At 52.0% G+C, this 13,806-nt stretch overlaps 1 protein-coding gene across 1 annotated transcript; it reads right to left on the bottom strand.

Moving 5' to 3' along the window:
- Window positions 1-379: 379 nt before the first annotated feature.
- On the bottom strand, window positions 380-13,519 carry E2F1 (E2F transcription factor 1). Its single transcript, XM_060188596.1, has 7 exons — window positions 13,121-13,519; window positions 6,866-6,956; window positions 6,278-6,497; window positions 4,659-4,811; window positions 2,080-2,194; window positions 1,788-1,998; window positions 380-1,658 (listed from the first exon to the last, which is right to left on the bottom strand). Exons 1-7 carry the CDS (start codon window positions 13,364-13,366, stop codon window positions 1,414-1,416), a joined length of 1,281 nt encoding a protein of 426 aa, XP_060044579.1. The 5' UTR covers window positions 13,367-13,519; the 3' UTR covers window positions 380-1,413.
- Window positions 13,520-13,806: the final 287 nt, after the last annotated feature.

A 13,806-nucleotide genomic window follows, 5' to 3' on the forward strand; every position in this document is an offset into this window, starting at 1 on the left:
GTGTGTCTCTTCAATCAAGCCATGAGAATTCCAAGAAGGGAAGGTACATGTGTCCCCAGACCTGAAAGTACCTGACAAAGAAGTTAGCTGGTGTAATTATTTATTGTGTGTTTACAATGCCCAGAAACACTGGCAAGAACCCAGCAAACTACTCTGAGTGGGGAGTTCATTTAGTATCTGTGGCAGCATTCATGGTCTTCTACCATGATACTCTTTAATGCATCCATTCCTAATATGGAATAAAAACGGTGGTGAAATATACCTTTCCTGAAGATGTGAGATGCCATCAAAATGAAACCAAACAGGGACAGGAAAAATAGGCATTTTTCCCAGTGACCTTGGCTTTTTCAACCCCCATATTTACTCAGTACACACCCAAAACCATCAAAATATTTATTAAAACCAAGCAGGAGAGAACAGCTATTAGGAAGACAAATCAAAGTGCAGACTGGAAGGTGGGGCACAGCACGGAGTGGGGTGGGGGTGGACTTCATATGCCACAGGAGGGTCCCTGTGATCTGGGCTAGAGGAAGACCCTTCTCCCACTCCTCCTGCCCACCCTGTCAGTGAAGGTCCCCCACTCACCTCACATCCATCTTGGAGGGCATCTGGGGCCCCTGGGGAGGGACCAGCCCCTCCATCCATCCGTAGCTGTCAGTCAGACTTCCCTCCCTCCCTTTCTCAATAAATTAACCACTCAGGCCTTAGCTCCTTCAGAATGGGGCAAAAGAGCAGCTCAGGGGCCCCCCCTGCCCTCACTCAGGGGTATGAGGATCTGGGGCATTAGCCCTGTATCCCTCCCGCCCTTTGCTGGTGCCCCAGGCTTGCCAAAGAGGCCCTGATAAATAAATAACGCTCCATTAAAGCTTCAATCAGAAAAACCTTTAAGACGACAGAAGTGCTCTTGCTGCCCTGCGTACAAGCAGGCCAAGATCTCGCCACCTGACCTGGTCAGTGTGCAGGACTCTGGGGGGCGGGTGGCCACCCTGGGCCATGCAGGGCCCCTGGAGCAAGGAGACCAAAAGTGCAGTTAGAGCCCCCACCATGCGCGCACACGAACTCACGCACACACGTGGACACACTGGGACGTGTTTCAGTGCACGCACAGGTGTGTTCACCTTCATTCCCCGGTACATGCACACACACATGCTCACACACCACTCACCCTGTTGGTGTCACTCACACATTGGGTGTTAGGTGCACGCACATACATACCACACACAGACTCCTTCCCTTCCTGGTTCACTCAGCCCCCTGGCAGTAGCCAGACTCCAGAGCTGGAAGATTCTGGAGTTGGGGAGGGGTATAAATTAGACATTTCTGATCAGGCAGGAAAGACCACTGGGGGGCAGGGCTCCAGGGCTGCAGAGACAGGATGGGCATCTCAGTAGGCCCTGGCCTCTCAGGACCCTGTCAGAAATCCAGGGGGGTGAGGTCCCCAAAGTCACAGTCAAAGAGGTCTTTGATGCCCTCACCCTCCTCAAGGCCAAAGTGGTAGTCAAGGGCCTCCAGGGGCGGGGACAGGCTGATGAACTCCTCAGGAAGGCCGGAGAAGTCCTCTCGCACATGCTCCAGGAGCGAGTCTGCTGCCACCAGCGGGGACAGGCGGTCCTCGTCCACAGGAGCCCGGAGACATCCCATCCGGGGCACCAGAGGTTCTGAGGAGACGGTGGAGCATCACAGGCCAGGGACACCCAGCCAAGGAGGAAAAAAGGGACTGTCCTGCAGCCCACCTACCAGGAAAGAGGTCTCACCTACCCCACCACCCACCTGTGTTCTTCACCCACCTTGTTCCAGGCTTAGCAGGGACGGACTGGGATCCCCAGCAGGAGACGGTGGCTGTGGCACTGTGGTGGCAGCATCAGCTGTCCTGTCCTCTTCCCCAGAAGCTGTCCCCTGGGATGGGGTCTTCCCAGGGCTAGCCCCACCCACAGTCTCCTCAGGGCACAGGAAAACATCGATCGGGCCCTGTTTGCTCTTCAGGGAAATCTGAAAGGTCTGGGCAGAGGGGCAGGCAGGGTAAACTGAGGTCCAGAGGATCAACAGCCGAGCCCAGCCAGGCCTGGTCTTGAATCTCACCTCTGCTGAGTCCACTGCTTGGAGCTGGGTCTCGGGAGGAGCCTTAATCACCATGACTGTCTGCTCCGCAGGGTCTGCAATGCTGCGGAGGTCCTGGCATGTCACGTAGGCTAAGGTTGGTGGAGTTAAGGACCACAGGATCACTGGGGGCCACCCAGGTCATTCATAAAGCCGAATCTATACCTGCAAATCACTCCTGTCCTGTACCAGCCCAAGGCCCAGGACAGAGCTGGTATCTGAGGCTATTTCCAGCCACAGTCTCACTGTCCACCTACGGATGCTGCAAGCTTCTCTCATACTCCCAAAACAGCTGCCCATGACAACTTCATGCACACTACTTATCACAACTCCAGGGCTAAGTGTTGGGTATTTCTGACTCATGTCAACTAGTGGTTGAACCAAAAATTTATAAATATGATTTGAACATATATTTTAAAAAGAGCCTTTTTATTGGTGTACTGCACCAAAGTAAAAGACTCTGGGGTGGGAGAGGGTTCAAGTCCTGGAACATGATGGCAGAGGAGGACCTAGTGGGAGTTGTATTCTTATGTGAGGAAACTGGGAAATACTATGCATATACAAACTATTGTATTTTGCTGTTGACTGTAAACCATTAATCCCTCAAAAAATTAAAAATTTCTTCTTAAAAAAATTGGCCACCAGGGTTATTATTGAGGCTTGGCGGCAGCACTATCAATCCACTGCTCCTAGCGGCCATTCTTGCTGATTCCCTTTCTATTTTATTTGACAAAACAGAGAGAAATTGAGAAGGGAGAAGAAAAATACCTGCAGACCTGCTCATGAATCATTCCCCTTACAAGTGGGGAGCAGGGGACTGAAGCATGCACTCAGCTGGGTGTGCCATGGCTCAGCTAGCTGTCAGAGGACTGATGCATTTGTCTGAAACCCCCCAGAGGCTCAGAGGCTGTAGTTTCAGTCCCCAGTACCATTTCATGCCAGAGCTGGGCAGTGTTCTGAGTCAGTCCTCCTAAAAAATTTAAAAAAAAAAAAAGAGAAAAAAGCCCATTATATATGATATCAGAGACTGCATTCAATGAAGGTCTCACACATTCATTCTATAGCCAAGTCACTTTTCTGGCCTTTTTTTTTTTTCTTCTTTCATTTTATCTTACTGTTTTTTTTCCCTCTTGCTGCCTTTTTTATTGTTGTTGTAGTTATTATGATCCTTAAGCTGGTCCTTGTGCTTCACGCCACGTGCACTTAACCTGCTGTGCTACCACCCGACTCCCTATCTTACTATTTTTAAAGGTATTTATTAACATGAGGGAGAATCAGAGCATTACTCTGGCACTGTGACACCAGGCATTAAACTCAGGACTTCATGCTACTGAGTCTAAAACTTTACTTTATACTATGTTATCTCCCAGATTGCTCACTTTTTCTTCTTCTTTTTTTTTTGCAACAGAGACAAAGCACTGCTCTACTATGCAGAGTTCTACTCATTTTTCTTGTTGCTTTCCTATGAAGGCAGGTTGAATACAGGGTCTCACACTACAAGACACTCTACTTATGAGCTACATTCCTACTTCTACAAATACATATTTCAAAATAAAATTTCTGGGAAGCTGGGCAGTAGCACAGCGGGTTATATGCCCATGGCACAAAGCCCAAGGACCAGTGTGAGGATCCCAGTTTGAGCCCCCAGCTCCCCACCTGCAGGGGGTTTGCCTCACAAGCAGTGAAACAGGTCTGCAGGTGTCTTTCTCTCCCCGTCTTAAACTCCTCTCTACATTTCTCTCTGTCCTATCCAACAACAACAGCAGTAGCAAAAATACTAATAATGACAACAATAAGGGCAACAAAAGGGAAAAAAAAAATAAGCCTCTAGAAGCAGTGGATTCGTAGTGCAGTCACTACAAAAATAAAGCCCTCAGTTCAATCCCCCTGCACCACCATAAGTCAGAGCTGAGCAGTGCACTGGTAAAAAAGAAAATAATAATAAAATAAATTTTCTATTTGCCTAGCAAGCAAGAGATGGTGCAGTGACTAGAGTGATGGACTTATAAGCATTAGCATTAGGTCCTAAGTTCTACATTTTACCCCAGCACTGCATGTGCCAGAGCGATGCTCTGGTTCTTGGTTTTCTCAGGGCGCGGGGGGGGGGGGGGGGTCATCGTCAAACTAGGGCCAAGAAAGATAGCTCACCAGGCAGCCCAACCTTGGGTGTCACATGCGAGGGGCTATGGTACCTAAGGAAGCTCTGGTGCCAAGGGATGCTGCTACGGTGTCTCCCTCTCTAAATAAAACATCCCAGAGCAAGACAATACATGCAGGAGATTCCAGCTTGGCAAGGGAAAAAAAAAATGCCTAAACCAAAATTAAAACCATGTACTGAATCATTATACTAAATAAAATGTTTGTTATTGCTGGTGCTAACTCTCCTTGTTTGAATCAGTGGACCTGGATACTCTTCCCCTCTTGCAGATAAAGCCGATTAATTTCTCCAGTGTCACAGTGAGTAAATGCTGATGCAGGATTTGCATTCAAAGCCAGAGCCCTTTCCTGAATCCAGGTTCGGGGAAGCCCCTCCGGTCCCACCCACAAGGCCTCAAGGATATCGCTGGCTGTCAGAGTCCTCGGAGAGCAGCTGCAGCTGTGTGGTACAAATGTGAATCAGGTGATCCAGCTGCCGCTCGCTCTCTTGCAGTTGCTGGAGGTCCTGAGTCAGTTCTTCAAGCCGCCCGCCGATGCCCACTGCTGCATGGTTGCCTCTGCAGAAAGGCGACAGGGAGGATTGGCAGCTGCTGGCCTCTCTGCAAGAGCCCTGACCTTCAGCATTCAGCACCCAGCCTGCAGCTACCTGCTCCTTATGGCCTAGGGAATCCCCGTCCCTCTCTAGGTCTGTCTGATGGCTCCTCAGCTGGCAAACAGCAAAGAGCTAAAGCTGTCAGACTGGCATGGCCTTAAAGTTCTGAGTGCTTATGAACACACACGTCCCTCATGGGGACTGTAACTACACAATGACACACATATGCCCTGGAACACTGAGCAGTTGTATAAAAGGACGAGAATGTACTAGATCAGGGTGGGGAACAGCCAGCTCTCAGGTCGTCATTGGTCTGGCCCTGCCAAGGCAAGTGGAGCTTTCTTCCTAGCAACACTAAGTGCTAACATATTTCTAAAAATATTTATTCATTTATTTATTTCCTTTTGTTGCCCTTGTTATTTTATTGTTGTAGTTATTATTGTTGTTGGACAGGACAGAGAAATGGAGAGAGATGGGGAGACAGAGAGGAGAGAAAGATAAGATACCTGCAGACCTCCTTCACAGCTTGTGAAGCGACTCCCTTGCAGGTGGAGAGCCAGGGGTTGGAACTGGGATCCTTATGCCAGTTCTTGCGCTTTGCGTCACCTGCGCTTAACCCACTGTGCTACAGCCCAACTCCCACTAAGTGCTAATTTTCAAGCTGATAATTTTGTGTGGCCTGAGAATGATGTTATAAATAATGGTTCTTGGCAAAAGAAAGGATCCCCACCTCAGGTACTAGATGTACAGACAAAAGCATTTCTAAGGCACACTGGGTGAAAAAATAAATAAAATGTTGCAGAATGGGGTGATCCACCCAAAATTGAAGAGACAAATGTATTCCAAAGAGGAGAGTAGTATGACAAACGACAGAGGCAACAATGAGAAATAAAAAAATAATAATTAGCCACAAGAAGCCATTCAGAACAGCTGATGAGCCCAGCTCATTAACAGCAAGCAAGGCCACTGGTGGTATGAGGAGGTGTGAGGCCTGGACAGTGACTGGTAAGTGTCACAAGGGGATCTCCTGGGGGTACTGAAACGGTTTTGTTTTGCTTTGTTTTGTTTTATTTTATTTTATCAGAGTACTGCTCAGCTCTGCCTTATGGTGGTGTGGGAGATTGAACCTGGAACTTTGGAACCTCAGGCATGAGTCTCTTTGCATAACCATTATGCTATCTACCCTCACCCCTATGTCTAGATCTCAATGGTGGTTACCCAGGCAAGGAAATACATAAAGAAGCACTAAGTTGGTTATGTCCCATGTGTGTGCTTTTCTGCACCTGCATCTGAGGGAACTACATCTGCTAAAGCCTGTCTCCCCAGCTGTAAAATAGGGGTGCAGGCAGCCCCAGTGGGGATCACTAGCAGCTCTTCCAGGCTGGCACGGACAGGTGTGTCTGCCCTGCTTTCCCTTTGGCTGGTACCTACAGCCACTGGATATGGTTCTTGGACTTCTTGGTGATGAGCTGGATGCCCTCAAGAACATTAGTGATGTCGTAGATGCGCCGTTTCTGCACCTTCAGCACTTCAGCTGCCCAGTTCAGGTCAACAACACCATCGGATGAGTGGCTCAGCAGCTCAAGGAAGCGTTTGGTGGTCAGATTCAGTGATGTTTCATAGCGTGATTTCTCCCCAGGGGACTTCACACCTGCGCAGGCCAGGCAAGGGAGGGTCCCTTAGCACCACACCCAGCCAAGCCAGCCTCCCTGGCAGTGCAGGGCAGGGTAGGGCAAGAGAAGCAGCTAGCTCCTTCCCCTTCATGAGGGCAGCCATCAGGGAGGCACCAGACTGCAGCCTGCCAACCAGTGTTCCTGTCCCAGCAGGGGAACTCCTCCCTCCCCAGGACCCCAGGAAGTCTGGCCAGGAGGACACTCCAGCTGCCCTTAGGGGCCTCCAGAAGCCAGGTTCAGACCCAGGCCCAACATACCACTTTAGTTTGCAAGAACACATATCTGTCCACACCCACAACCTGGGCCCAGCCAGGGGGAGTTCTGCCAAGACCATACCCAGGGGTACCTTTTCCTGGGTGGCGGCCTCGGCCCCGGGGTGGTCCACTACTCTCAGCTAGGTACTGATGGTCAGTTTCCAGGTCCAGTCTCCGTTTCACCTGAAGCAAAAACAGAGGGAGGATGCCCAGTAACCAGGAGAGTGAGGTCACAAGCGACCTGGTGAAGGGGTGGTACTCCTGGGCCACTCTCTGCCTCAGTTTCCCCACCAGGATGATTCAGGGTATTAACAGGGGAAGATCTGGGTGCCAGGTGGTGGCACACCTGGTTAAGTGCTCGTATTCCAGGATGCAGGTTCAAGCCCCTGGTCCCCACCTAAAGGGGGAAAGCTTCACAAGTGGTGAAGCAGGGCTGCAGGTGTCTGTCTCGTCCTCTATCTCCCCCTCCCTTCTCAATTTCTGTCTCTATCTGATAATAACAAAAAAAATTAAAAAAAAGGGGGGGGATCCTAAGAGACATAACACTAACACACAGAACATTCAACTGGAAGGCAGACAATCAAACTTCAAGCCCCCAGACTGGTTGTTTTCAAATATGTCTGCAAATATTTTGATACTCCTCCTCTAAAAAAAGAGCCCAATTTTCCTCCCCTTAAATATGGGCCAGATCTGTTAACTTGCTTCTAATGAACAGAATGTGGCAGACGTGGTGGTGTGTCACTTGTAAGACTGCATGATGGATGCACTGAGGCTTCCTTTCCACTCTCTATACTGGATCATTCACCCGGGGGGTGGCCAGCTGCTAGTGAAACAGGCTCACACAGCTTCAAGGACAGGCCCAAGTGGCAAGGAAGTGAGACTTCCTCCCTGCGAGGGTGAGCTCAGAACCAAACTCCCCAGCCCTAGGTACAGCTCCTGGCAATGTGCCCAGAGCTCAGCTTAGCTCCTCTAGTCTAGGCCCTGAGCCAAAAACCCCAAGCTGAGTCTCCCCTAAATTCCTGACCCACCCAAACTATGTGACAGTTAAGGCTGTTTTCTTAAACCATACAGGTCTCTTGAGTTAGCCACTTCCTCTCTCATTTCTGACTGTCTCTGAAGATGACAACAGCTGGTCCTTACCATGCAACCTATGAACTGGCAGCACAATCGGCCCCATTTAAAAAAAAAAAAAATTATTTATTTATTCATGAGAAAGATAGGAGGAGAGAGAAAGAACCAGACATCACTCTGGTCCATGTGCTGCCGGGGACTGAACTCAGGACCTCATGATTGAGAGTCCAATGCTTTATCCACTGCGCCACCTCCCGGACCACAATCGGCCACATTTTACAGATAAAGTAACTGAAGACCAAAGAGGCCCAAGGTCATGTGGTGGCAAAGCAAGGCTGCTGCCTGGAATAACCACTTACTTTGCTCACTGATAATGATGGAGATTGTCCCGAAAATTTCAGGCCTCTCAAGCACAACCTCACCAAAACTAACTTACCATCCACACCTCCAAGGTAGGACCTTGTCTGGTCCCGCTCACTGTCCCCATCACACATAGCTGCTAAGAAATTCTGTCACTAACACCCAGACCATTGAACTGTCTCCCACTGTGTCCAGTTACCTCCGTCTGCCTAGTGACATCTGCCACCTCTTGTCCACATGCACATTTGCTGAGATGTGTGTTTTCACAAACCAGTACCTCTGAGACAGCCTGTCCTGGGTCCCCTGTCCAGCATCCTTGCTACAGCCTCCCTCCCTAGTACTCCTCCCACCTCTATGGGCAGGAAGCTTAGCCAGCACAAGAGTCTTTCTGACCCTGCAGTAAGTAGACTGCTTCTTGCCCTCTGAACTACCTTAATCTAACTGCTTCCCCACACCTGTTGTTTCCCCTAAAATTTCTTTTTCTTTATCTTTAAAGAATTTATTTATTTATTCATGAGAAAGGTAGAAGAGAGATAAAGAACCAAACATCACTTTGGTACATGTGCTGCCAGGGATTGAACTCAGGACCTCATGGTTGAAAGTCCAATGCTTTATCCACTGCGCCACCTCCTGGGACCACTCCCCTAAAATTTCTATATGTGTCTTTTGTGCCCAGAAGTCATACAGCCTCCTGAGGCAGGCAGTGGCTCTAAAGACCTGCAGGCATGGTGTCTGCACAAGGTCTGACCATGCAGATGTTTACCAGCCTCCCCACATGCTGAGGTATTCCCCCCCCCACACACACACACACTTCTCTCTCACATTCAACCGTCTTTCAGCAGTTACTTTAATGGACTCCACTTCCTGAGAAGCCTTCACCTCAGAGAGGTCACAAAGTAAAAAGATGGGGAGCCTAGGACCTGAACCCCAACAGACTGGCACAGAACCCACACACATAACTACATGTCACATCTCCCTAGAGCCCAGTCCAGAAGCTACATCAGCACAAGCCAACAATACCCTCCAATCTTGTCTCAGTGCCCTAACCCCATCCCACTCCTGTGGCTGTACCTCTTGCCTTCTCCCAGTGCCACACCCTAAAGCAAGGGCTCAGATATCCATTTCTTTTTTTTTTTTTCCCCAGATATCCATTTCTGTCACAACCACTAAAGAAACTCTGGCACAGAACTCTCAAAATGCAGAGGTAAAGACACCACAGGAAGGGCTGGGCATTAGTGACCAGGTTGACTGCACATTATCATGTGCAAAGACCTGGGTTCAAGTCCCCAGCACCAACCTGTAGGGGGGAAGCTCTAAGAGGTATGAAGCAGTGCTACAGGTATCTCTCTTCCTCTCTATTTTTCCCTTCCCCTCTCAATTTCTCAGTCCTATCAAATAAACTTCAAAAAGAAAAAAAGAAACAAAAAAAGATGGGAAGTCAGGTGGTAGCGCAGCGGGTTAAGTGCATGTGGCACAAACTGCAAGAACTGGCGTAAGGATCCCGGTTCCAGCCCCCGGCTCCCCATTGCAGGGGAATTGCTTCACAAGACTTGAAGCAGGTCTGCAGGTGTCTTTCTCTCCCTCTCTGTTTTCCTCTCCTCTCTCTATTTCTCTCTGTCCTATCCAACAACAATAATAACTACAATAAAACAACAAGGGTAACAAAAGGAAATAAATAAATATAAAAAAAAAGATACCACAGTACACTAGTGAAAAACTCTGGGCCACTCAATCCAACTATGAGAGATGGCCACAAAAACTGGTTCCCATCCTCTGGAATATCATATAGCTCTCATGGACTGAGCATATAGCTCTCAAGGACTGAGCAGGTAGATGCAAAATCCTCTCAAAGACACAATGAAAGGACAAAGCATATACAAGATTCCTTTTTGGGCAGCCTGGAAGGTGGCAGGGTGGATAAGAGTGGGACTCTCAAGTATGAGGTCTTGAGTTCAGTCCCTGGCATCACATGTGCCAGAGTAATGGTTTGCCTTGTTTATTTTGCCCCCAGGGCAATCCTGGGGCTTTGGTGCCTGCACAATAAACTCATTGCTTGTGGTAGCCATTTTTTTCTTTCAAATAGAGAGAGTGAAATTGTGGGATGGGGTAGAAACCTGCAGCACTGCCTCAGGGTTCATGAAGCTTCCTCACCTCCAGGTGGGAATCGGGAGTTTGAACCTGGGTCCTTGAACACAGTAATGCGTACTCTACCAGCAATTTCATGGCCGCCCAGTCCCCTCTGGCTCACTTTCTTTTACTGTTGATTTTATTTCAGGGGCAAAACCTCTTTATAGGGAAGAAAGGGGACCATGGGGGTCCATTGTGTGAATGACACTGTGAGAAAATAAAGGAAACTACATTTAAAAAATTTCTAAACACAAAGCTGGCATACTCAACTAATAAGAAAGAGACTGAGGGTGGGCTGGGAGGGGACCTAGAGGATGAAGTATTAGATCTTCAAGCATGAGGTCCTGAGTTGGGTCCCTAGAACCCCATGTGTTAAAGTGATGCTCTGGTTCTCTAGTGAATACAAAACCAACAAAACACACACAAACTGTGAAAGCGTGACAGAAAGCGGGAGAGTGCCATATACAACACTGCTTCACTATGGAAGAAGTTTTCCCCTGAAAGTGGGGACTGGGAGCTTGATCCCAAGTCCTTGAACATTGTAACATGTGCGGCCAACAGGGCGAACTACCACCTGGTCCTACTCCTTAACTTTTTCTACAGCTAACATATATTCTATTTATTAATGCAAAACTCTAGTTGTTATTTAACATGCATGACCACAAAGCAGAGGTGGAGTGGAAGGGCCAAGAGGAACGGCTGAATGGCAGGATCCTGCATCTACATGGTGCTGGGGAATGCTCACTGGTACCAGCACTGAGCCTGCAGTTGTTTCCAAGACTGGCCCAAGTACCAGAGCCCAGGGAGATGGAGCTACAGCTCCTCTGGCTAGTGGCTGCCCACAGGTCTAAGAGCTGGAGGGTATGGAAGGCAAAAAACTGGGTCAACTTTCTCAACGTCAGCTCCAAATTGGTGCCAGCCCCTCCTAAGGCACACACCGTCCTCAAGAAAACAAAATGCCCCATAGCCTTTAAGCACTGTGAACATGTCTCGGCCTAATACCTCAAGGGTATTCATTCAACAACTGCTGAAGGCATGGGATGCTCAGCCCCCTGCAGCCCTAACCCCACTGGGGGTGGGTGGGTAGAACAGAGGCAGTTTCCTCTGCTCCACCCCTCATCATATCTTCCAGCCTGCAACTCAGCTCTAAGGGAAGGATCCACACCTCAGGGTCTGCAATGTACTGGTCAGTTAGCTAAGTGGAGGACTCTGCCCAGGTCCCAAGCTAGTACCTACAGGGTCAGGCCAGTGGCATACAGGCGATGAAGTAATCTGGCCCAATACGTTCTCCTCCTGGTTGCTCAGTAAGGAAGAGAGGCCCCTGGGTTTCATGCAACCTCTATTAATATCTACACCCTAGCAGGAATTTCAAGGTGGTTCCACCACTCATTAGTTTAATAACTGGGGAAATTCTAACATCTCTAGGCCTCAGCATCCCCATCTGTAAAGGGGGAAGGTTGAGAAGGTTAGACATGTTAATTGGGGAAAATGCTTGGCACAGAGCCTGACACATAAAACAGCCTCCAAACAATGGTATCTGGTAATATTATTAGCATCTCAGTGATTCCGGAAGGAAGACAACACTGGGCAAAGGGCCAGTGAGGTTGGAGGGGCATTGTGGGAAGGCTTCAGGGGCCAGCTGCCACCCAGACCCCTATCAGCAGCTGGGCAGCTCCCTGTCCTTGCCTGGCCTCATCCCAACCGACCTGGCTCCATGATGCCTACTGAGACCCTGCAGCCACGCCAACTCCTGCCTGCCCACCTGCACTCCACCTCCACCCACAGGCTGCGCCAGTCAAACTGGTCTCCACACCCTACTCTGCTGCCACACAGGTCCAAGCTCCAGGGCTCCACTCCCTGCTCGTGATTCAACTCTGTCTCCTAGGCCCCCCAAGTGAAGTCTGAACTGGTCTTGAGCCTTTTGCTGTTCAGGGAGCCCTTTCTCAGGGCGCCTCCCTGGAGTGGTCACTCTTCTGTCACTGGGGGCCTCCTCTCCAGCTCCCAGAAGCCCAGCCCACCCAGCCCTTCCACTGGGGCCCTGGGGTCTGCCTGCCTGATTAATGAGGTTGCATGGCAACCAGGGTCTGAAGGGTGGCGGGTGGCAGATGGAGGGACAGGCAAAGGGAGGGGATCAGCAGCTGGGCCGCCGGCCCCGCCCCTGCAGAGAAGGCCTCGCAGTCTGGAGGCCCTTCCCCAGAGGCCCTGAAGGCCAGGCCTGCACCTGGCAGCGGTGCATCTAACTGGCCAGAGAAGGGTCTCCTCGGTGCTTCAAGGCTTTGGCCCCCAACGAGTCTCACACAGCAACGACCCCAACCCGCAAGTTCTGATCTGAAATGTGGAGGCCTCAGTTCAAACTCCAGTGCCCCCACTTGCAACCCTACGACCCGGGGCAAGTCGGCCCCTCTCTCCCCGAGCCTCGGTTCGGACAGACACGGCGACAACATGGAGCTCACAGCCTGGCTGAGGCTGAGTTTCCGCCGGCCGGAGTGTGCGAGGCCTGGCGAGCAGGCAGCTGCTCACACGTGGGCCGCTACGAGCGCTGAGCCCGAGCCTCCCAGGCTCCCGCGTGGAGGCAGAGGCCCACAGCCGGGGTGCAAACCCGTCCCGGCGTCCGAGGTCACCCCGGACCCCGGGGCGGGGCCTGGAGGCCCCACCCCAGCTCGACACCGCCCAGCCCCGGAGCCGCTGCCCACCCGCCCCCCGCCGCCTCCGGGTGCGACCCCGCGCCCCGCCCGGGTCTGCGCGGGGTCCGAGCGGGGCCCTCGGCCCGGGGTCCCCGGGGTCCGTACCGGCGGGCGACCGAGCGCGGGGCGCGGCGCGCTGGGTGCGGGCCGGGGCGCCTGCGGCGTGGCGAAAAGCAGCAGGTCGGGGTCCCGGGGACCGGCGGCGGGCGCGGCGGGGGCCGGCGGGGCGCTGGCGTCCTGCGCGGTGGAGATGATGACGATTTGCGAGGAGTCGAGCAGCCGCAGCGCGCCGGCCCCGAGCAGGGCCTCCAGCGCCGGCGCGCATGGGCCGCCCGCGGGGGCCACGGCCATGGCGCTCACGGCCCGCGCGGCCCGGGTGGCAGGCGGCGGCGGCGGCGCGGGCCCATGGCGGCAGGCCGCGGCGAGGGCTCGATCCTGCTCCGGATCCCGCTCCGCCCCCGGCCGCCGCTGCCTGCAAAGTCCCGGCCACTTTTACGCGCCAAATCCTTTTTGCCGCGAAAGAGCCACGAGCCGCCGAGCGCTGCCGCTATTGGCTATCCGGGCTGTGACGGAGGCGACGGCAACGGCGCTTACTGGCTGCAGCATGCCGGGCCGGCGGCGGAGGGCGGGACGGGGCGGCGGCGCGAGGTGGCGCGGCCAATCGCGGGATGGGGCGCGCGCAGGCTTTGTCGGGGAGGTGCGGGGCGCGATCACACTCCCCGCCCCCAGCCCGAGTGGCCCCTGCCGGGGAGTGACCGCCCCCACCAGGCACAGCCCATCCGCCCCTCCCA

The sequence above is a fragment of the Erinaceus europaeus genome, chromosome 1, assembly GCF_950295315.1.
Source record: "Erinaceus europaeus chromosome 1, mEriEur2.1, whole genome shotgun sequence".
NCBI classification, from domain to species: Eukaryota; Metazoa; Chordata; class Mammalia; order Eulipotyphla; family Erinaceidae; genus Erinaceus; species Erinaceus europaeus.

What these genes read in the sequence shown, in the direction of transcription:
- E2F1 (XM_060188596.1), bottom strand. Translation starts at nt 13,366, where the DNA reads ATGGCCGTGGCCCCCGCGGGCGGCCCATGCGCGCCGGCGCTGGAGGCC. An exon ending in AGGCCGCCACCCAGGAAAAG is followed by an intron (nt 6,498 to 6,865) that starts GTACCCCTGGGT and finishes TGGCCTGCGCAG; the next exon opens with GTGTGAAGTCCCCTGGGGAG. An exon ending in GAGGACTCTGACAGCCAGCG is followed by an intron (nt 2,195 to 4,658) that starts ATATCCTTGAGG and finishes AACTCCACCAAC; the next exon opens with CTTAGCCTACGTGACATGCC.